We start from the raw sequence: 22,761 nt of genomic DNA on the forward strand, positions 1-22,761 counted from the left end.
AAGGGGGGAAGTTGGAGCAAAACGCCCGCCGGACAAGGGAACCCTTTGCCCCCCCCCCCCCCCCCGCCCATGACCAGGGATGCCTCCACTGATATCTGCTTCCTCCAAGGATTGAGTGAATGACTCATTCTTTTATATGATTTTTGAGTCTAGATTATTATTGCTATATTGATAAAGCAAACCATGTGTTAAGATCTGACCCAATCTGCAGAGGGTCTAGGCAATTAGAAATTATAAGTTGTATTACAAATTCTGTACTACGCTACTTACAAAATTGTATTACACTGATTCTGCTTACAGAAACCCTGTGCTATTCTGATTATAAATTCTACGCTATGCTAATCAAAAAACCCTGTTAGGTAAATAAAGCTTTAATTGTAACTACAATTCAGTGCCATCATCATTCTGCCAAGGATCCCTAAAAAAACCTGTCTGTCCCCTTAGCATCATGCGACAGTTCAGAAGCAAGAACCTTTAAGTTCTTGGCAGTATGTTCCACAACAGCACTATTTCCTTATTTAGCTCTGGGTTAACACCATACCTGTGTGACATACTGAGCTGGAAGGACTGCATACCCGACATTTCCTGTGCCAGGTGCTGGTGCCAGTACAGTGCCTGGTGGGAGGTTAGTGAGGTTGGGCTGTATCTGTGGCAGTGGAGTGGCTGGCATAATAAGTCTTTGTTGAGGCTGACTAGTAGTAACTATCTGGGAAGTTGGGTTGATCGGTTTGGGCACCACCTGGAGAGAAAAGAGGTATTTATGAAATCATTGTTTTGTTGATTCAGAATGTACTTTTATTAATAGACCATTTCATTACAGTGCTGAAACTGGACTTGTTTTTTTCCATCCAGCCAAAATAAATCAGGAATATGCTTTTTACATTTAGCTTACCTGTTTCACAGTCTGTGCTGGCACTATGGGAACAGACATCCGCACTGGGGTCGCATTCACCACCACTGGCTTTGCTAGCATCAAGAAACAACATCACATTAACACACACTATTCACTCAAAGTTCACAGTTCAGTCCTCCAGACTTTCATATGTGCATAACGCAAAGGTACTTAATACTGCAACTATGCACTGAGATTAATTTACCAAACTCATGGCACATTAACACTGAAGTCTAAATAACACCTTTGTAAACAGGTATTTGGCACAAGAGTGTGTGCACATGTTTCACAGCAATGGCTTAAAAACCAGCTTGGGTTCAGAGCTCCTCTGGACACTGGATTTCCTTTGGCAAGAGGAGAATACAAAAAACACAGCTTAGTTTGAAATCTTTTATTCCATCCCAGCTCTAGAAAGCATGGACAGAAACATCTGGTGCTTCTAAAGCATTTTACATGGAAGGATCTTCACGTTGCAGGAGTTTTGGCAATATGTTTGTGGGCTGCCCTGTCTTCATACTTTTTATACAGAGGATCTGGGACATGCCACGAGTCACCCACAAAGCCGATAAACTAGGGAAAAGCAACCTAAAATGCTCCAAGAATTCAGGCCCAACTACAAAGCAAGTTGACACAGAGGAGCATTTCCACAGACAAACCAAAGGTAACAGTAGAATATGAAAACCAAGTACATCTAGCAGTCTTCATAGATCTCTTATATACTCATTTTAATCCTTACAAAACAAACACAAAAAACCCCCAAGAAAGTTACTTCAGACAATATATTAGCACAAGCACTTACCCTGTTGAAGAGGCTGTGTATTCGTACTGGGATTTTGACTGGCCGATTGCGTTGAACTATTCGCTGTTGTGGCAGTAACAAGTCTGACATAATGGAACTTGCTTCCAGGTACCTGAATCTGCTGAACATTGGGTGCAGTTGCCAAGGGAATAATTGTCTTAAATTGAGATGTACCCACTCCTCCTACAGTAATGGTCTGCACTGCTGATTTCACAGCCTGTTAAGCCAACACAGACAGCACAAAGTTACTTGTACAAAGGCAGAAAAAACATCAGTGTGTTTACTCCTGAATTTGTTAGCGAGCAACTCTTTACTCCATTTGTATCCTTGAGAAGCAAGTCAGTTATCCCCATTTTTGCTTTCAAGAGTAAAACAGATGCAAAGAGATTAAATGCCTCTCAACAGCTCAGAGCAAACTCAGCTCCATTTTCAATGCTCTACACCAAACACCAGAGTAAACTAATATTTACATGAGTGGGGTGATTCAGTCCACTTCCCCAGATACAATGTCTGCCAAAACCACTTCAGGTGACTACAGAGAACATTACTCAGTTTGTATTCAAAATCAAGCAATGAACAAACCTAAAAATATTCCTACTAATAAAAACATGCTGTAAGAATTTGCAGAACTGTTCATGCTGGACTGTGGCATGATTTATCTCTGGGTGTACAGTTACATCCTGTTAAGACAGTTTGCAATTAATACACAGAAATCACTCTGCAGCCCTTGAGAAGGAAATGGAACAGAGTCCATAAACTGACAGCTGAAGATATGAGAAAGAGGGCACAAGCTGTGAAACGAAAGCAGCAAGAACAATGAAGAGTAACAAAACAAATTTATTCAGAAAAAAAGCAAAAAGGGAAAAGAAAGGGAGTTTGGCAGACCTGTGCTACCTCACAGCTGGAATAAAGGTACATCTGGAATTTGCAAGACTTTATCTTTCCAATTTCTCTCAAACTACAAACTGGTAACAAGCAAGTGTTTATTTTATTTATACATATTCATAAGTGTACCGGTTTGATAACAGCCTCTTTTTCCAGCCTTGCTGACAACCTCAAACCTTGGTTTATTCCTCCTTTTTCTCCTTCCATCTAACTTCTTTTGGAGGTCAGCTTTTCATTCTTAGTATCTTTTAATATCAATATTAAATGTATCATTGTCCTTGGCATTAAGTTTCAGTATTAAATTTTGTTGATAGTATGATGTGACTTCTTATTAAAACATTTTCGCAGCTCCCCAGCTTTCAGCGACTATACAAACGAAATCTCAATTTGCACATATGTCGCTGGAAATATAAGCCTGGTCTTTTAAGAGGTGTTTTCTTGAGAATTTTTTTTTTTAATATACTGAAACCTCAACAAGCCAGAGCAATTCAAAATAAGCACTATCTGCAAGCACAGTCACAGCCTAACTGTTATCATAGGGACACCAGCATGGGCAAAGTTCCCTCTAGCACACAAATTAGTGGCTGCCATCCAAGGACAACTGGGAAAATTGTAAAATTCAAGTGACAGTTCTTCTAGGTGCATGTACTTGAGCCCAGTGATGACAGGTGAAACCCTTTTGTTGTGTCAGACAGCTCTCAATCAGAACTCAGTACACGTACCACACAGCCATCTCCGTTTTGTCACTTAGGGTGCCTGCATTAGAGTGACATAACCTTTTAACAACTGTTTCAAAAAGACAGTTTTGCCAGTTCTACTCCGGAAAAAAAAAATTCAAATCATGCTATTGTCCACATCCACATATCAGCATTCAATTTATCACCTGTATTGGTAAGACAAGACTGGCAAAATCTGTCCCGAGTCTCTGGTCTCGTGCTGTACATGCAGCTGTGTCCACTCCCTGCTACATCCACTCTGGTTATTTACACTCATATGCATCCCTTCATGTTTACCAAAACAGGAATACAGACATTAAGATAGAAAAAGATTCCCCTAAGACTACAAAAGAGGAAAAAATAAGAACCATGGTTTGTAAGAAAGGTTAGTTTTGCATTGTTATTCATTAATGCAAATCAATTTATCAAAGCTATTATGGAAAACCCTGATATTTTTCTAGAAATGAGACACAGGAAATTAATAATTTCTAATTCTATAGGTCTCAGACCATGGTGTCTTGCTTATGCAGACCTCTACCACAAGAACATGAACTCCATTGTTGCAAACCTCAGAAACACCTGGAAAGCAGCCCTACATAGTGGCATGAAAACACTGGTAGAAGAGAGAGAACTACCCAAAGAACTCTTCCTCATGCCATAGGGAGCCTTTCAGATGACTTGGGAGATTCAGTATACAGGGATGAGAACTTGCACCAAGCAGGGCTTTCCAGGTTGGAAAGCTGCTTTCTAACAGCATGCCCTTGTATGGGCTTGCAATGGTTTGCACCCCTCGACTGAAGAAGCACATGCTCCTCAGGGCAACGCTTTTGCCAATTCTTAAGCAAACACCATTACAAGAATACCTTGGGACCGACCACTGCCAATTTGCGGTTCAACACTCCAGTTTCCCGCAAGCAATGAGACAGAGACCGGCTAGAAGACAAAGGAAAGTCAGTCTGTACCTGGGCGGTTGTGTGGTTGACTATAGCCTTCCCAGGGGAGGAGGGTGCTGACTGCTGCACTGTGAGGATCTGCTGTCCTAACGCTACATTCAGTGGGACGCCCACCGTCTTCTGGGGGGAGTTGGGAGGCTGGGAGGCCACTGACACCACTGTTAGCTGCTTGGCAAAACAAAGAAGCAGTTTAAATCTCTGCACAGGATAAAAGACCCTGTACATATACATTCCCCTCCTTGTGAAAGTACAGTTCTCCATCAGTACAAAGAGTTCTTTCTGTGAACAAGGGTGCTGTATTTTATCAGAACTCACATGGGTCCAACTGTGCAACAGCAGCACATAGACATGTTAGAAACTTCAAGACATTGCTGGTTTCCAGCACCAAAAGGCCCCTGCTGAAAGCTAGCACAGCTTGGATTAGTTTGTTTCTTTCTTTCTTTCTTTTAAGGAAACTAGCCCACTGAAGCCTGAGCACTGTCAGGATAGAGAGCTGGTGGGGGCAGGAAAAAAAAAAAATCTCACCTTACACTACTCATTCAGCCAAAGTATAAGAACATCTGTATTTTCAAATCTACTTTCCAGATTCCCATAGAGATCCAGTCTTCTGACCACATTTCTGCAGGGTGCAGTGTTTGACTACTCTATTCTATATAGTCACACCCCTTCCAAGGTTGGTTTTCTACTTTTTGTTCTAAATTTCCTTCATGTTTTAAGAAAACTCCCAATTTTTGAAACCATTTCCTTTTAAAAGATACTTAGAATTACTTATCTACAGTAAATTCCTTAGGGTTACATCTTGAGTCTTTTCACTCCCACTTATTGTTAATTTTGATTCTAGATTTATATATTTTTCTTTTTTACTTCTTCCTCATGTTGCTTCCCTCACTAATAATTCTCAAACACAAGTCCTTCACTCCATTTGTACAACATTACATAGCTAAAGCATGGCCTAAGAGTATTCTTCACTCTTAGGCTACTTTTTAAACATGATATTTAGCTTGCATGCACTATGCATCTTGCTTGCTCCCCGACTCTTCCTTTCTCCAGCAATATTCCTCTTCTCAAAGACAATTTTACCAAATCTAAAATACAAGCGTCATCATGACACTCGTCTGTAACACAGCTAACGATGGATGAGTTACGTTTTCTATCTGTTGCCCACCTGTGCCAATCTCCAGCTCTGTACTTGTCAAGGACCATTGCAAACCTCATTTACTTCAGACATGATGAGGGAAGACTAAATTATCTATGCAGTAGCAGGAAATGGTTAATAAGTGCTGACCTATTAACATCATTGAGGTCTCCTCTTAAACAGCCCGTTGATATTTTATGAAGGCATTAAAAAAAGATACTGTTTAAGCACTTGGCTAAGAGAGAACAGGCTGCTCTCGGAACAGATGCTTAGGGAATGGCAAGAAATGGCAGGAATAGGAAATATGCATTACAGCATTAGTTTACTTCAAACCACATTAAGAGAGCCAACTGCAAAAAAATCTAGCTTAGGCCATTGCTGCAGAGCATTGCGATGTGCAGTGGAGACCCCGGAGCGGCAGGATCATAAACAGCTTGCAGCAAAGACAGAGAGCTCCATTCAGACCACTGTGCAGGAGGGATAGAAGGCTGTAGCCAGAATCAGGGCCTTACCTTATTAGGGGATTTGAGTGGCGAGATAGCTATTTTATTCGGTGTCTGTTGTGTTGTTGTACTCAAAGATGATCCAATGACTCCACTCTCAGAGATCGTTATTGTCTTTGGTGGCGTTCCTGGAGCAGACTGTGAAAGAACCCTACCTATAAACAACAAAGATATCATCAGCTCAAGTTATCCCCGTTTACATTAACATTTAAAGCAAAGTTTTCTCTGCATATCATCCAACTGATCCCTACTTCTGAGAGTATTACCTGGTAGGAAGGACATCGGCATTCTTTAAGTCAGGTTTAGCAACAAAAAAGAAAATAATTGGCATTATTGCAAATAAAAAAGACAGTTCATTCGTGCTTAAAAAAAGCCAAAATGCACATTGAGCTTTCCATGACATTCAGCTGAAAATTCTTTAAAGCCAGGACAGCATCCTGAGGTGCACAGCCCTCCAATACACCTGGGCTGTGCAAGCACCCAGCCAGCTGGAAGTTTCCTAGGAACTTCCTGGGCTGCTGCCAATGTGCAGAGAAACTGAGCATCTGAGGGGGGCTACTTCCTTTTAAAACCTCTGCCATCAGAAACAAGTTGTGTTACAGTGACCAAGAGAAAGGTGTTTGGTCTGTCTATGCTCAACTCTAAGTTTTTTGGGTTTTTTTTCCTTCTTCCTTCTCTGTGTTGGTTGTTGTTTTTTTCACTGCCTAACAGAATATATGACACTCCTGTGAAAATATGGGTGGTGGTGTAACTCTACAATCTATCTGCTTTTACAATGGCAAAAAAGGTTAAGCATCAAAACCAGCAGCTCCAAATCATGAAGTCAACCTTAGGAATATTGCAAAACTCCCAGAATGGAAAACAGATTTTTTTCTTTTTTTTCATACTTCTAAGTTTCTTTCCAAAGAGTGCTTGACTACTGAGCTTTCCTCTGCTGCACTTTAGCTCAGACTCATTTCTGTCATAGCTTCTCTGTCACCCATTCTCTTGTACTACATTTATCAAAATAAGAAACAAACACGCATCAGCATAACTTTTCCATCCAAAACCAACCAGTGGCATGACAATTAAGTCAACTACAACTAACACAAAAAAGTATCATCCTCACTGAAAGCCGTCTTCCTCTGAGGTGTACATGCTCTAAAATAACCTTCACTTTTGTGCAGCCTAAGTAACAGTGCAGATAATTGCCAGCAGCTGCTAAAGCCACATGCAACCTGAAAAGTGTCAGAATCTGTGGAAATTTTACCATCTACAGTATTCGATGCTTTGAGTTTGTTTCTTTCTGGTGACAGCTTTCCCTTTCTCACTACATCCCCTCTGCGTCCCTTGGCATCAGCTTCCTAAACAGAATCTGGCTGCTTATATTCACCAGTCTTTCAAATCTACAACTTCCACCTCAGTTTGCAGAAATTCCCAGGCAATTAAAAATATTTATCAGATTCATAAAAATACACATACGAAATCAAAATGCAACACACAAATGTTACGCCTTCCCCCAAATGATGCGAGCCTCTCAAAGCCAGCAAGCTGTGCTAGCTGTTTGAGATGGCAAGAGGAAAAGCAGATGTTTAAAAATATTTCCCTCTCAATTAAAGAGGCATCTTTACCTCCTAGTGATGCTTCTCTCACAGGCTCAAGGACAGGGACTCCTGATTTTCCAACGTATTTATTTAAAAGCTAGAAGTTTGTTTATTTTGTAACATACCTGCTTGTCAATATTACGTAGGCATGTTTTGATTTGGACATTTCCCTTCATTCTGGAGGCAGCAAACTTAAAAACATACTCTTGTTAGTATTATTTTTGTTGTGGTTCCTTACGATTTACCAATTTTCCTGTATTGCCAAGATGAAAATATAATGCAGCTCCAAGGGGCTCCTTTCAGGGTTTTTAAAGTTTTTGAGTTGGGTTTTTTGTTTGCTTGTTTTTTTCTTAAACAAACAGCTTAATTCAAATATTTATAAACACAGTGAAGCAATCTTCTTATTCACAGGTCTGTACATTTGGTAGGGAATTGTTTGAGAAAGGGGAGAAACTGGGGAGTGAGATGGGGAATCCCTCTTTCACTTGAAACATGAATCAGGCTTCAGGGTGCACGCAGCCTGACAACTCAAGGAAAAGATTACATTTCAGTTATGTGCCATTCACTTCTATCTATCAAAGTTTTGAATATACGAGACAGTTGCATTCATTTTTAAAACCAGCTCAAGTCCCAGTTCTGTAAAGGCTTTGTTTATGTGGAAAAAGGATTTTAGGCCTACTTGGGTTGGTCAATCTGGAACCAGTTGAAAGATACCTGTGTAAGCTCTGAAGACAACTCTGGCTTCCTACATTTGTCCTTTTGAGATAATTTACACATCTCAGATGTTACCTGCGTACATGCAATGATACATTTAGCAAGGGACACATCAGTCCCACTGCCATAACAAAGAAATGACTACACTGTGGTTTTTTTCTTTGATTTGGTTTTGTTTTTTTTTTTTTAAAGGACACAAACATAGATTTGTTTTCCAAAGAGACGAACCATTTCTTATTTGCCTTAGTTACTTTCTTAGACTCTTCTGGAATGCTTATTTTTGAAGTAGGTGAGGGACATCACAGAAGCAACACAGCTTTATTCACTTTTTTTCATGCAAACATTTTTTCTGTTATTTGCATGTATTACATTTAAGTCCAACTATAAGCAGATTAAAGTAATACAAGAGCATGTGTCTCCTTTTTCCCCTGTGTACTTACATATTGTATCTAGAAATACTTTCTATGAAGTAGCCTTTTCTCTGTCTGTGAGGTATTTTCTTCTCCTCCACAAAATGCAGAAAGTAAAAGCATCTTACAGTAAAAGCAAAATGATCAAACTCTACAATCACAAAGATAATTCTAAACGAGCAAAGTGTAAAGGTACCAACAGACAGAAAAATTTCTAAAATCACCACCTCTTTGAACAGCCTGTATAAAATGGTAAAGCACAAGTCAAAGTAGTACAACCTGCAATGACTGGTGACACTTGAGTGGTCTGCCCTGTAACAGCTTTGCTATTGATTGGTTTTGCAAAGATCAGCTTGGTGATCACCGGGCCAGAAGTTGGGGTTCGGGTCTTCTTTGCAATCTGAAAGATGGAGGAAAAAAGATCTAAAGTAACTTGAGCATTTTGGATCTAAATTATTGTATTGTTAAATACATTAGAAAATAAAAAGGGCAATACTTGCACATATATAAATAGAAGAATAGCTGCTTATCTCGCATTTCACCTCCATTTCTCACTACGGAGAGAACCATGCCACTTTAGAAAACCAGCCACCAAAGTATGATAGCCAAATCCCTTACAGCTTTTTTGTAAGATAACTCTCTGTGCAAACACATCTCACCTTCAGGATGCTGAAATTATTTCTTACATGCCATTGGTCTATATGAAAATGTTAAAATTAAATACACAACTGTTAATATTTGAAGCTTTAAAAAAAGTTACTTCTTTTTCAGCCAACCAGGACAAAACTTGTTCCTTGAGTGATTTAAATATGACAACTACGGTTCTGAAACATCCCTTGAGCTATTCTGACATAGCAGCACACTTTTATCCTGCAAATGGGAAAACAGCATTCTGCAACAGTTCTCAAAGTACGTGGATCATCAGTCCCTGAAAGTTTTGGGTACCCACTAGCCAAGAATGAATCAGTTGGCTACATCCAGGTACAAGGGGGTCTTTTTCTCCTTCTGTGATCCAGTCTCCTGAAACACAGCTGGACCAGGAATGTGTATGTACAATTCAATAAGACAGATCACTTCAACTTGAAGTCTTTATAAGCAGGGTTTTATAGTCTTGAAAGTCTTAAACAAGATTTCTTCCTCTTTTCCACACTGACAGAAGTTAACTACCAGATGCATTTATCCTAATAGTTTCTATATACTGGCATCCAGCCAGTGAATAGTTCAATTAAGAGGCTGACTTCTTTCAAAGACTGTTTTAACCTGCTGACTGCAGAGGCTGCCTGCAGATGTGGACTATTGCTAGGATTTTCCCCGAGCCCAAGTGAGTGTACCAGAAGGCATTACTGAAGCCCTTACACTTACCCACCCCACAGGTCAGGCCCACACGGCCTCTCCACCACATGTACAGCCACATCCCATGGGCACCAGCCACCAACTCCAGCAGTATCAGAGAGGCACAACATTGTCATTCATGTGGGGAGCCACCCCTCAAAGGCAGAGAACCACCTTTGTTACTCAAGTAGCTAACTGGAGAAATCTCAGTGACATGAAAAGATACAGAGATGACAAGCTACTTTTAACAGCCTGAGAAAGTTGTGAGTGCTTAACTGAAGCAACTGAGTAGGCTGAATGTTATAGTTTCCTACACAAAACTCTATTTATAGAATTTGCTGACTGAAAACACCTCCTTTACAGTAGAGTAACACCAAAACATTCAAAGTATTCAGTAGCACATAACTAATTCCCCAGCTGCCCCACAAAGGGCACACGTGAGGCTGTTTCAGCTCCCAGCAGCACACTCACAGCACGGCTGGGGAAGCCAGAGCTCCCCCCTGCTATGGCACTGGAGCCCTCCAGCCTCCAGTGGAAAGCAAACACTGCCTCCGCATGCCTGAGCTGTGCCCAGCCAAAGGAAGCCAGCAATGAGGAGCTCTGACACTGGGCAGTGCCAGAAAACAGACCTCATTTAAAGGAAGCCATGTGCTGCTCCACAGTTACAGTACAAGTGTTCCTCCGAGGAAACCTCCACCTCAGACCATTGAGAGGTGAAGGTCATTTGCCCAAATATGCTGTACCCAGGCCACATTAGCTGCTTTACAGGTGGCATACAATAGTCAAGGCTTAAAATGAAACAGAGAAGAAAAAAAACCACTCTTTTGGGAGATATATTAACTAAAGCCTTGAAACATAAAGGCTTGTTTGAAGAAGGAAGCTTCATTCACATCCCAGTTTACAAATTTAACTCAAAGCCGTTTTAACATTTCAAGGATTCAGTTCTCTTAGCACATACACAGCTGATAGATGAGCAGACATTTTATCAGTAAATTTTTTGCAAATTTTCACACATTTTAATTTCTGATAAATTCCCCACATTTCACCTGCTTGATTTGAGATTCCCTTTCTGCTGAAATTAATCTTACCTTACAATACCTTATGGCAACTCAACTGCTATTGCTTTTACTCTCTGAAGCGAGGGCAAAGTCTGGCTCATAACATGATCAACATCCAGCAGGAACAGCCAGCTCTGGACAACAGCAGTCGTTTCCCAGTAACAGTCAATAAATGCGCTTAAATGACTTACACGAGTACGTGTAAAATACTAGCTACCCATTAACATGTATTTCAGAAAAAAATGTAAAAGTCCCAAAACGATAGTTGGTCAACACAAGTAGCCCTGCTTCCCTCAGACTCAACTTGCAATATCCTCTTCAGATAAATTCCCCCCTGCTTTTTGGGTGAACTGTCTGTCCACAAAGAAGGAGGTCTAACAATGTGTGAATCTCCTCAGGGCTTAGGAAACATGGCAAAAGTCAAATGTGGTTGGTTATAGGTGAGGAACAGCCCTTAGCCCCCAACTGCAGGCAGTGCACTCCTGCTCTTACTTGCTGCCAAGCGAGCTTTTCTGAGGTTTTTGCCACTGGAGCTGATAACCCCAGCCACCTCTAAAAGCCTTCTAGGCATCAGTGGGAAACTAACTACCCACTTCAGTAGAGACTGGAGAAGCCAGAGGGAATAATCAAGACGCCAGACCACCCCTTTGATGCTTCAGAAAGAGCAAGTTCTCTGGAGCCCTCTGCCATTGCCTGTACTCATCACAAGAAGCTTAACGTTATTTCTCTGCCTATGTAAGCTAAGCATGCTCTCTGCAAGTTACTTTGAATTACACTGCAAAAATATTTCTTGGTGCAACAAGCTCTTCTGTAAGAAAATTATTATATTTAGAAACACACACCAACCTTCTCCCCCCTACAGAGATTTATCTCCCCCTAAAGAGATTTATCTGCAAGCATCTTTATTTAAAGGGTCAATTTGTGTCTTCCTAAGCACTCTCCACTAAATAAGATGAACTAGCAAGTTTCTACTGCTGAACTTTGTTTTCAGCTGTCAAACAGTGTTCTATTCATACAGAAAAAGGCACATGCATACCTCACATTTACTGCTGGATTGAATACCCACATAGCCAGCTACCACAAAGGAGCTAACATACTAGAAATCCACTCCCTAGATGACTTCATGGGAGCTTGTCCATGTAGCCATGCCCTATGTAATTTATATTTGGCATAATATGAAAAATCAGGGACTCTAGAAATAGAAGAGGCAAACAGTACACTTCAGAGAAGATGAAGAAACTGAGCTGCAAATGGGAGTTTGCTCTGAGGTTAGGGAGTGCATGAGGTCACTTTTCCATGATGAGATGAAGCCACAATGATGGCTTAGCAGTTGTCTTGCCATGGTAGCAACAATGCTATGGACACATAGATTTAACTGCTGAAACACAGAGCCAGTTACCACATCAAGACACATTCAAGTTAAACTAGCTTGGTGACAGCAATGGCAATGGGTCTGGACGCCTGGTTGAGAGTCATCTGCAAGGCCAAACTCCTGCTTAGTGCACTTGGACTAAAGCAGTACACCAGCAGGCACATCACTGTTTTTAAGCCTGTACACAGACAGGAGCCAGAGGCTGAAAGCAGATGCACTTGCCCAGTAGTTTTGTCCACACATCCAGGGCAGTGGTTTCAACTAAACTGGGACAAGCTGCCAAGGGACAGTAATAAACCTCTGGATATAGATGAAGCCCAAGGCCCTGCCACATTTACACCCCACAGCCTCATACTTCTAAAACTGTAATCAGAGAGGGAGCCAGATTCCAAGGAACATTTTGCTCAACTGTATCAATTATGACTTTTCTCAAGTGCTGAGATTTCAAATGTCACAATTACAGCAAGGCTAATTGAGTTTTTCTAATGACCTGCAAATTCCCCATGAAAGTGAGGATGTAAGGAGAACTGAAGAGAGTTCTTTGTCATCTAATCTTTTACTAATTCACTTTTCAGCACCAAGTCAAACTGCTGTGCTGCCTTGCATCTGAAATACCCGATTCACGAAGACATAAGAGAGAAGTTACACAAGACCCTTGGGAGGCAGAGAGGCATTCACAGCTTCCTTTTCCACTCACTGAAAGGTTAAGAGGCTTGGTTCTGGCCTGAGGATGATGGGGTAAACGCATGACTTCATTTTCTAAGCCAGGGACTCAAGACATGGATTACCTCCCCTGTCATTCATGATAGGGTAGACCATGAATCTCTTGCTTAGCCTCATATATCTGTCTATCAGTATCTATTAACAAGCTTAGCTAGATTTGAGGCAGACAAGATATACCTTTCTGTTCTTTTTCAAATGCTGGAGAGTTTTTTCAGAGAGTTTATCTAAACAAACTAAACATAATAAGCAGACACTACTCTTTCATAAAGGAGTAAAGCAGCATACACTTTGAACAAAGAACAACAGGCATAGAGTTCTATTCAGTCTTCCTGAAAGCACGTAGAATTTATTTTTATAAAATGAAAATAATGGGAAAATTCTCTTAAAATTTCCTGAATTTTAATAGCTCACTTTCTCTAGGCAAATCCTAAGTTTCTAGACAGTAGCTAGAGGTAAATGGCATAAAATGGTAAATGCATCCACAGATGAAAGCATGGGCTAAGAGCAGCATTGTATTTTTTAACAGAAGGAATAAATGCAAAGGTTGAAAGCAACTGTGTGTCAATCAGTGAAGGAAATGGACAACAGTTGCAGCAACAAAATTGTTTTTAAGATGTTTCATTAACATAACTCACTTTACCTGTACTGTTTTTAATTGCTGGGTCTGCAAAACAGAAGACTGGGCTGCAGTGTTTATCAGCTGACTTCCTTGGGTCAAAGCTGAGACACCAACAACAGGTTTCACTTCTGACCGACCTCCAATAACAACTTTGATCTGCTGGCCTTGTACCTTGGAGTCTCCACCTTGGGCTTGGGATGTGGCCTTCTGTGCCTGCGGGAGCTGGCCATGGGGTAATGCTAAAACAATAGGTTGGCCAGACTTGCCCAAAGTTGTTACAATTAGCTTTTGCCCATCTGGTTTAATACTCTGATTGCCTATTTTAATATCAGCGGTCTTGTTCAGAATAATTTGATTGGCTGATATAGTGACAGGGGTCTGAGCACCAATTTTATGGAGGCCACTTGGAAAGGTAGGCTTTACTACTGCATTCACATCAGTTTTTGGGGTTGTGGTGTTCGCTGTCGTGTCGCCTGAGTGATTGCTGGGTGCAGTAACCGATTCTGTGGTGACTGCAGCTGTAGTCGTAGCTGAGGAGTCGCTGGTGGAACTTATGTTCACTATTTCTTCCAGTTCTGTTTCCATGGGAATAGAATCTCCCATTGGCGACGACACAATAACTGCCTCAATGCTGTCGTCTTCCACCAGAGTTATACCAGTGTCCATTATTTCCTCAGGGAGCAAGCTGTTGACTTCTGCTGAAACCACTTCCATTTTAGCAGTCGTGGCAGTGATGACCAGAGCAGGTACTGCAATAATATTTTAAAAAGTTATTGGCTTCCAGAAAGCATACATTTTCAAAGCTTTATGAATAGTATTACCAGAGAAGAAAATATAGTAGCAGAATTTTTTTCAGACTGAAGGTATTGTGCTCGCACAGGAGATATATAATGAAAAAAATGTTTTCAAATCATAACACATTAAGCTGAATTTACTCTCAGTAAGAATTTATATCAAACCTCTTCAACATCATCCACTGAAGTCAGATCAAGGCACTGACTTGCTGTGGATTACCAGTCCACTCTTGACAACACAGTACACAAAGAAGCAGTGTTCCCCCCACAAGATACAGGCACCTTGTTCAGACATTTAAGCTTACTGGAATATAAAGCAAGAGTTAAACAGCTTTAAAAAAATCCAACAGATGATAATGGCATTTCATATACATGTCAACATTGATTAGCAGGTTATCGTGCCTCAAGAGACTTGTTATCCATACCAGATTTAACAAGTTCATTTTTGCCAAATCCTCATTTTGGAAATCCCAGAAAAAACAAACAACTGTCTAGTGATGGGCTTTAACAACCCCACAAGCTCAATCAACAGCCCACCTACCCCAGGACTGAGCCAAAGCCCTGCCCTTGCAAGATGAACAAATAATTCCTCTATGCTGGCTGTGAAAAGAGCAGTTCATTATTTTTTTTTCTCAATACTCACAAGAAAATGTAATGGCCAAATTCATGATTAATTTGAAACGTGTTCTAAACACAAAACAAAGAACACCATGTGAAAGAGAACAGATTTTTTTTTAAGCTGACTAATAAGACTGACCAATTTATATTAAAGAAAACTCAAACTACAGTGAGATTCAAAGCCAGGGTCACTTCCCACTTGAGAAATCTTAAAGACATTGCTGGAAATGGTCATATCTACCATTCCCACTAAAACCGCATCACTGTCAGAGGCTGAAAACAGATCAGTTTAAGGCATTTTCCCCACTTGCTGACCCCATCAGCATGCTTGGGCACTGGACAGGCAAGCACACTGCATGGGTATGTGTATATACTCTCGAGTACTCATTATAAGCTCAAGAAGACAGTATCCTTGCAAATTCAGTTTCCTACTTGCTAGGAAAAGCATAGCGAGTTATTCATACTAAGCAACATTCATAATTAAGGAACTGTGCCACTAAAAACACTGACCAAATGCTAAGGTGACATTGATTCCTCCAGAGTCATTGTGGTTCCATTTTGCACAGCAGCTAACCAGAGAACAGCTGTATTTCACCCATGAGGTAGAAGGACGGGGAAAATCCCCTGCTATAATCTACCTAGTTTCCATGCTGAGCTCCGGAGGCTGTGCTGGAGCAGTCCATGGCCTTTCTGATCGTGAAGGGTGCAATCCTGATTACCCTCACCTCCCAAGTACAAGTCGTATCAAACTGCCATAATACTCAAGAAGCCCGAGCTGTGAAAGAACTTGTTCAGATGACCGACAGTCAAACTGACACACAGCTCACTTACTGGCAGGCATTTAAAGATACAAAGTTATCTGATGTCACTGCCAGAAATACCTGCTGTCAAAAGCATTTCTCCCAAAGTAATGCCAGTACAGCTTGCAGTGATGCCAGCCCTGGTAAGTAGCGCTAGACAAAACAGCTTACTCCTAAGGACACATTAGTAATAGTATCACACTGCTGTCTTAAAGTCAAATTGGTTAACTGTAGACAAGATTACACAAAAATAGGAATAGTAAAAGCAGACTTTTCAGCATGTGTTAAGGCCACCAGCTCTCCTCCTGAGCTATGTTGGCTTTATTGTCTCCTCATCAACCTGCATGTGCTTGTGTCTTAGATCTTACAACTTCGAACTATTTTGGACAAAAAAACCCCTCATCATCCTGTTCTATACGGACAAGCACAAGGGGCTGGATCCAGAAGTTAGACTCCTAGGGTCAACCACAATCCAAATAATGATTGCCTCCATGTTTGAAAGGAGGGAATCATCTAAATCAGACAGTGGAAAAATCACCAGATTCAGTAATGACAAATAATTTTAAGTTACTTGCTTTTGGTTTGCATTTGTACATGTTATTCCCTAAAAGGTCATTCTTAGTATCTTTTAACAGTATGACTATAAAGTATTTGCATATATTTAAGTAGTTATACAGTTCAACAGTTATTTATATTGTTCATTCTTACCATTTGGTTATGTTATAAAGCCGTAAATGGTTATTAAATACCTATATCTAGTTGAAAGGATATTTATATTAAAATGCACAGAGTCAGGGTTTTAAACAGCATTCTGACCTCAAACAAACCACCTGCAAGTCAGAAAGCAGAAGGAAAAGAAACACACTACATTCAAAACTGGAACAAGAAACTGACAAGTTAAAAGAAAAGAAACATTACGCATGGTTACTGGATTAACAGTTTACAGCCATCACATTGGAAAATTTTAGTTATTAGGTCTCATCATTTTACAGTTGGCTTTCATTAATGCGTTCAGGCTAGTGTCATCAACAATAGCAAGAAAAGAACCACAACACAACCCACTTGTTCCATATCTTCATTGCTTATTGGATATGACTGAAAGGTACAGGAAATGCAACAATGAAAATCTCATCCTAGCTATATGAGAGGCTGCTGTCAAAGGCAGCTTCAACATCCCAGCAGATTTTACTTCTAGATATTTAGCCAGGATTTCTCAACAGTTCAGATGTTTATTTTTTTCTAATGCTTTTATACCAAACATGCAGTTTTTCCATTTTTCTAGCTCCTCTACTAAAGTGATTTCCAACAGCAAAAGCATGCCAACCTCTTAAGATTCTAACAGCTTTGAGATCTTCAAGATGGAAGAATTGTTTTAACTATTTAAAAAGACTTGAAAGTTTCCTTTGTTTCAGCAATTAAGCTTCGAGTCTCTTGATAATGCAAGAGCTGTACCTACAACCCCCCCAAAAAAAACACATCAGTAAGTGTTTACAGTTATTTAGCTCAAAACCTGAAGAAAAAGTCTAAACCAAAGAAGTGGATAAGCACACTAGCAGACTGGGGAACTCCACAAAAATTCTAGGATCAGATTACTACATAGATAATTTTAGCCTACAAAATAATGGCCATACAACTACACTAAAAGCTCAAGAAGTTCACATAATGAAGATTTGTTTAGAAAAAAGACTGTCCCAGCATAGCTCAGGACACCCAACCAGCCAAATATATATAAAAAAGATTAGGGACTAAAGCATATCATCAGTGATGTCTTGGAGCAACAACTTTGAAAAATACGGAATACTGTTAGGAGGACAGGGAGAAAAGCTCATCTTGAGTGAGCCACCACTGATCATCTTACCCACAGCACAGATCTCTATGCTTGATATTCACAAAGAAGAGTCATAAAGGGTAAAGGAGATTTATAACAGAGGATGAAGAATGCCATCATTGTTGGCAAAAATACAGAATGGTGTCTGACAGGTACCTCTGAACTTTGATCTATTTTTCCCTTTTCTGTCACTAGTATGTCAGTGCAGAATCTTTAAGAAACTAACACTGTTAAAGTGTTGAGATTGATTACATCAACACCTTTGTTGATAAAACATGCAAAGCAGCCACACTAAACAGGAAAATCAAAAGAATCAATAAAATAAAGCACACTGATATGCAAACAAGTAAACAAAATGCAAGACATAACAATGCCTGTATTTTACAGTAACTAACTTCATCTTACTACATCTCCAGAAATGCCCCCATTTCACTAAGATAAGAATAGCTAACCTTCCAGTCTGCAATCATGAACAGTTCAAGTGCAGCACTTACATGAGGATATGTTACAAAATCATCAGCGAGGTTATGTACTGCAAGGAAACCTGTTCCAAAATTCAGATTACTCAGCAATAAGGCTGCTGAGACCAACTTTACAGGATGTCCCGGGATGATGCTGCATGTTAGCAAGATCATCACAATGAAGCAGCGGATGAAGGGACTCGTCACCATTTGTGGCCCCGTTAGCAGTCCCTTTCCTGTTCTTAGTATACAGCACAGGCCTGGTGGCACTCAGCCATGGGAAGACTCTGGTATAACTCGACAGGTTCAAGAACATCAGACCTGCCTTAAGTCATTTGCAACATTCATTTTAAACTAAATTCTGAAGTGTCGCTTTCACCAGAAAACAGGCAAATCGAATCAGTAACAGCTTTTGTATGAGCACCTATCTCGAAGTACAAAAACCCCCGCCCCCAAATCAAAAGCTTCATAAATGCATTAAGTCCAACATAGCCCCTAAAATAGCAGGGATTCTCTTGGGATCTGTAAAACTGTTGTTGCATGCTAAGCAAATGCTAACTGAAACCAAGTATCTTTACCAGATACAGCAGCTAGTAGTTCTTTAAAGCTGGGCTAGATGCACACACTTGAGCATAGCATTATTAAGAGCCAGCAAGAGGAAGTACTTTCAACTTCCTGAGCTAGGAACTGCAAAAACCCTTAAAAAGAAGTATGAGGAATGACAAAACACCGCAAAAAATCCCTACCCTCAAGAAGTCACCACTGGGTGATTGTCCAGGAGAAAAATCACATATGTGAAACTAGTTACTACATCACTAACCACAAGAAGATGGAAATATGACCATATATTCATTATTTCAATTTTCTTCCTGAGGGATGTAATGCAGGATACAGTTTTGCAGCTCCCCAAAAACAGAGAATCAGAATCCTTGCATTAACAGACTTCTGAGCATCTCTACACACCCTTGGTGCTGCAAAAGGCCAAGTCTTTGGAAAGCCAAATATCAATAAAGTTAAGAAGACATTATTAGCTTTTAAGAGAATCAAGGCATATGCCTAATAATGTGCAAAGTGTAAGGGAGAACACCAATAGTTGCAGTATCTTTCAAGGGTTTACTAAACCGGGTGGGCAGGAATGAGGCTGGAAACTAGGGTCAGGTGAATGGCAGAAAAGTAATAGTGGACAACCTAACAGGTAATTGTTCACCACAAGTACAATGGATTCTAAATGCAAATGTATGGGGGAAAGCCAAAATAATACAGTATCAGCAGTTAGCCAATACAAAAGGGATAACACATGGTATTTCCTTTGCTGAGATAAAAATGTGGCAACACAATCACTTCCGATTCAAATAAAGGTGGAGTAGGGGACTATCGGCAGGCTATGGCTCAGATTTGAAGATTTAAAAACTCAAAAACCCCAGAATATTCTTATGAAGTTATATTCATAAAGTCAGCATATTTCTCTTAATTAGTAAAGGTTTAAAAACATCATTTATTTAATTCCTAAATCCATTCATTACAACAAAGGCAGGAGTAGGAGGAAGTAGGGGAAATACAGAATGGATCCTTGATGATTTATCTGAGAAGCATGAGATGCTGTCAGCCACATGCAATCAAAGTTTAGGTGCTTAAATGCTTGTCAAATTTTTCAGCTTCTGCTTATCTGCCCTCTCCAATAGTGGCAATATGTAAACTCCAGAAGGCTGCTGACCTAACCCCCCCCCCTTTTTTTGTATTAATACTTACAGATTAAACAGTTCAAAATTACCAGGCCTTGAGTAGATGGAAGATGCCACAAGAGATCCAAGTACGATCCAATGGGAACACTGCAGCAGCAATTCATTGACCTGCTACCATTCCCCTTCCTAATCTTCCAGCTCTTGGGATGGAGGGCGGGGGAGCATCTTGCAATTATTCAACCATGGAACAGTTACTAAGCTCTCCATGCTGCTATCATTGACATAACACTACAAAATATTGACAAGGACAGTCAAAACACAATGAACCAAAAAAAAAATAAAAATCAGAGGAACAAACAGAAGATATTATTTGTAGACATGCTGGGAAAAAACAAACAAACAAGGTATTTTACTTAAGTTTTCAAAATTTGTGTCCTATTGTCTTCAAAACAGAAATGTTTTACCAACATATTGATATGAAATACACTGCCTTCACCACAAAAATCTTTAGTCGATCATACCCAAAGCTTTAGAAGTGATGCACGCAACATGACCACATCTTCCTTCAGCTCAACTGTTGTTACAAATATACTTTTACACTTAGCTATCCTGTGACCTGTAGCTGTTTTCTTCACATCAAAACTAATTCTCACATACAAGGAATCACAGCATGCTACCACAGAAATTAGATTACACACACACCGAGTACAAAAGCAATTTTTACAATCAAACTAACAAAGACATGGTACATAAGCAAAAATCCCCATGAGTCACAGAGAACCTTTCAAGCAAAACAGAAGCTAGACAGAAAGAGGAAAAAAGCCACAACTAAGTTTTGATGAAAGCAGCATGTCATACAAAATGGAAATGGTTGAATTACATTACACGTACATGTGAGTGCATTGCTTGCTAGAAAACCAGCATTTTAAAACACTCAGATATCTAACTCAGAATTGGACAACCCCCTTTTCACCATAAGAAGAAAATACTACATTGCCCAAACATACCATCAATTACAAAACAAGATTAGTAAGGAAGAACATTCTAGCCAAAAAAACCAAAACCAAACAAAACTTCAAGCACTCACCCAGAATCATTAGTATCTAGAAAACTAAACCACTTAAAGGTCAAATTACTTTCCCATGCATGGCTCACAGCTGTTACCTAGCTCTCACATGCTAGTTAAATGGCCATTAAGAAGGGAGCAAAACCATACCATTTTACTAGTATTGGTCTGCATTTCAAGCCGTGTGCATGTTTCAAATTTGCACAGATATTTCAATCATCAGTCGACACTTTCAGTGTTTGCTATTTGTGGCTCACAGCAAGCCAAAACCTTAGACTTCCATGTCGTTCTGAAGATGGACCAGGATCAGCAAGCTGATGATAAAATCTGCTTCTCAAGAACTACTCGGTGCCCTTTAAGAGTCTAATCCTCACCGGTGCTAAGTAAATTCCAGAGTGCACAGAAGAGCAAAGGCATTACTATTATGTGAATGCTGCCTGCCGATCTAACTGCAATGTTCTGCAGAAGTAAAAGAACCTTGACACGTATATTTTTCAAATGACTGGCATGTCCAGGCTAAGAAGGAAGAAATAGACAAGTAATTAGGATAGCCATTTATGCTCTGATTACCAACAAATGCATGCTGTTGACCACAGAAAGACATTCCATACACATCTGTACATCCTCCTTTCCTCTTAAAAAGAAGCGTTGAAGGTCACTTTATCATGGTAAGGTTAAAGTCTTAAACACTGCTTGTTTTAGCACACACCTTACTTATAGCAACTTTCCAGGAAAGAACTTGAAATAACATTCATTGCAGCAGAATGCTTCAAGGCAGTCCAGTTTGCTTTCTTTAACTGGAAACAACGTTCTACTTTCAAGCAGAGTTTCACGCAAACTAAAAATAAAATAGAAACCAAAAATCAGAACATTTCCCTTCACCCTTCCCTTGGTTTGCACACCCGTTTCAGTCATCTTCACACCATACAGTAGCACAAAAGCTGAAAACCAAAACTGCACAGGCGTTCTTATGATCATTAAATACATTCTGAAGGTATTCACTGACATGAACAATTCAATATTTGGGTTTGTAGATTCTAGGGCCTTAACATTTAATGAAGCATTTTTAACCTTATGGTCTATGCAAACTTTGTGGTGAGAACAAAAAAAAATAACCCCTAAATTAACTTCAAATTATTTTATTTCCTGCAGTGTTTAGGAAGCCAAAATTAAAGCATTAAGAATCTGAAGTTAAAATGAATATATATATGTAGTGAACTTGATTAAAAAACAAAACAAACAAACAACTGTCAAGCGTACTTATCACTAGGCCCAAGAAACACAGATTTCAGCCTTTAAATATAGCTTGAAATAAAGGTCTTGCTTGCCAAATTCTGGACGCCTCTTGAATGCGAGGCTACAGAAGACTTAGAAGACACAGCGATATCATACCAAGAACACTCTTAAATTAAAACAACAAGCATGAAAACTGCCATCACAGGCTTGGTATTGAGTTCCCCACAGACTTTTAACAGTCTGTTGTCATATTGGGCACCTTTTAAGATAAGGCTTGGTGCCAGCAACTTCAGCAAGAGTGCATTTTAGCACTGTATTTATGAGCTAAGGTTAATCACAACAGAATTGTAACCTACCAATTTTATTGAGACTTTGCAAATCAGGAGGCACAATCACTTTGCGGTGCATTACATATACACTTCAGCAGCGCAGGTGTACATATAATAAAGTACAGGTACAATACATAAAGTTCATTCTAACAAAAACAAAACCACGAACAACACTGATTTCAGTGGGGTATTTCATTTAAAAAAAATATGCTAACATGGTACAGAAAATAACTTTGTCCTAAAAACTTAATTC

General features: G+C 39.8%; 1 protein-coding gene across 3 annotated transcripts in view; it reads right to left on the reverse strand.

The window, feature by feature from the left end:
* The window catches only part of LIN54 (lin-54 DREAM MuvB core complex component), a 38,720-nt gene that overhangs the window by 7,491 nt on the left and 8,468 nt on the right, over positions 1 to 22,761 (reverse strand). The window contains exons 2-8 of one of the 3 annotated variants that reach the window (XM_010564419.1): positions 13,716 to 14,444; positions 8,870 to 8,990; positions 5,893 to 6,038; positions 4,255 to 4,413; positions 1,692 to 1,908; positions 893 to 966; positions 542 to 739 (exon numbers count right to left, since the gene is read on the reverse strand). In XM_010564419.1, the coding sequence (XP_010562721.1) occupies positions 542 to 739; positions 893 to 966; positions 1,692 to 1,908; positions 4,255 to 4,413; positions 5,893 to 6,038; positions 8,870 to 8,990; positions 13,716 to 14,408 (1,608 nt within the window). In that variant the 5' untranslated portion in view covers positions 14,409 to 14,444. Of the gene's footprint in view, positions 1 to 541; positions 740 to 892; positions 967 to 1,691; positions 1,909 to 4,254; positions 4,414 to 5,892; positions 6,039 to 8,869; positions 8,991 to 13,715; positions 14,445 to 22,761 lie in introns of those variants that run through there. The other 2 variants (XM_010564418.1, XM_010564421.1) reach the window with 2 other exon arrangements.

The sequence above is a fragment of the Haliaeetus leucocephalus genome, unplaced genomic scaffold (assembly GCF_000737465.1).
Source record: "Haliaeetus leucocephalus isolate CR32 unplaced genomic scaffold, Haliaeetus_leucocephalus-4.0 Scaffold178, whole genome shotgun sequence".
In the NCBI taxonomy this organism is placed as follows: domain Eukaryota; kingdom Metazoa; phylum Chordata; class Aves; order Accipitriformes; family Accipitridae; genus Haliaeetus; species Haliaeetus leucocephalus.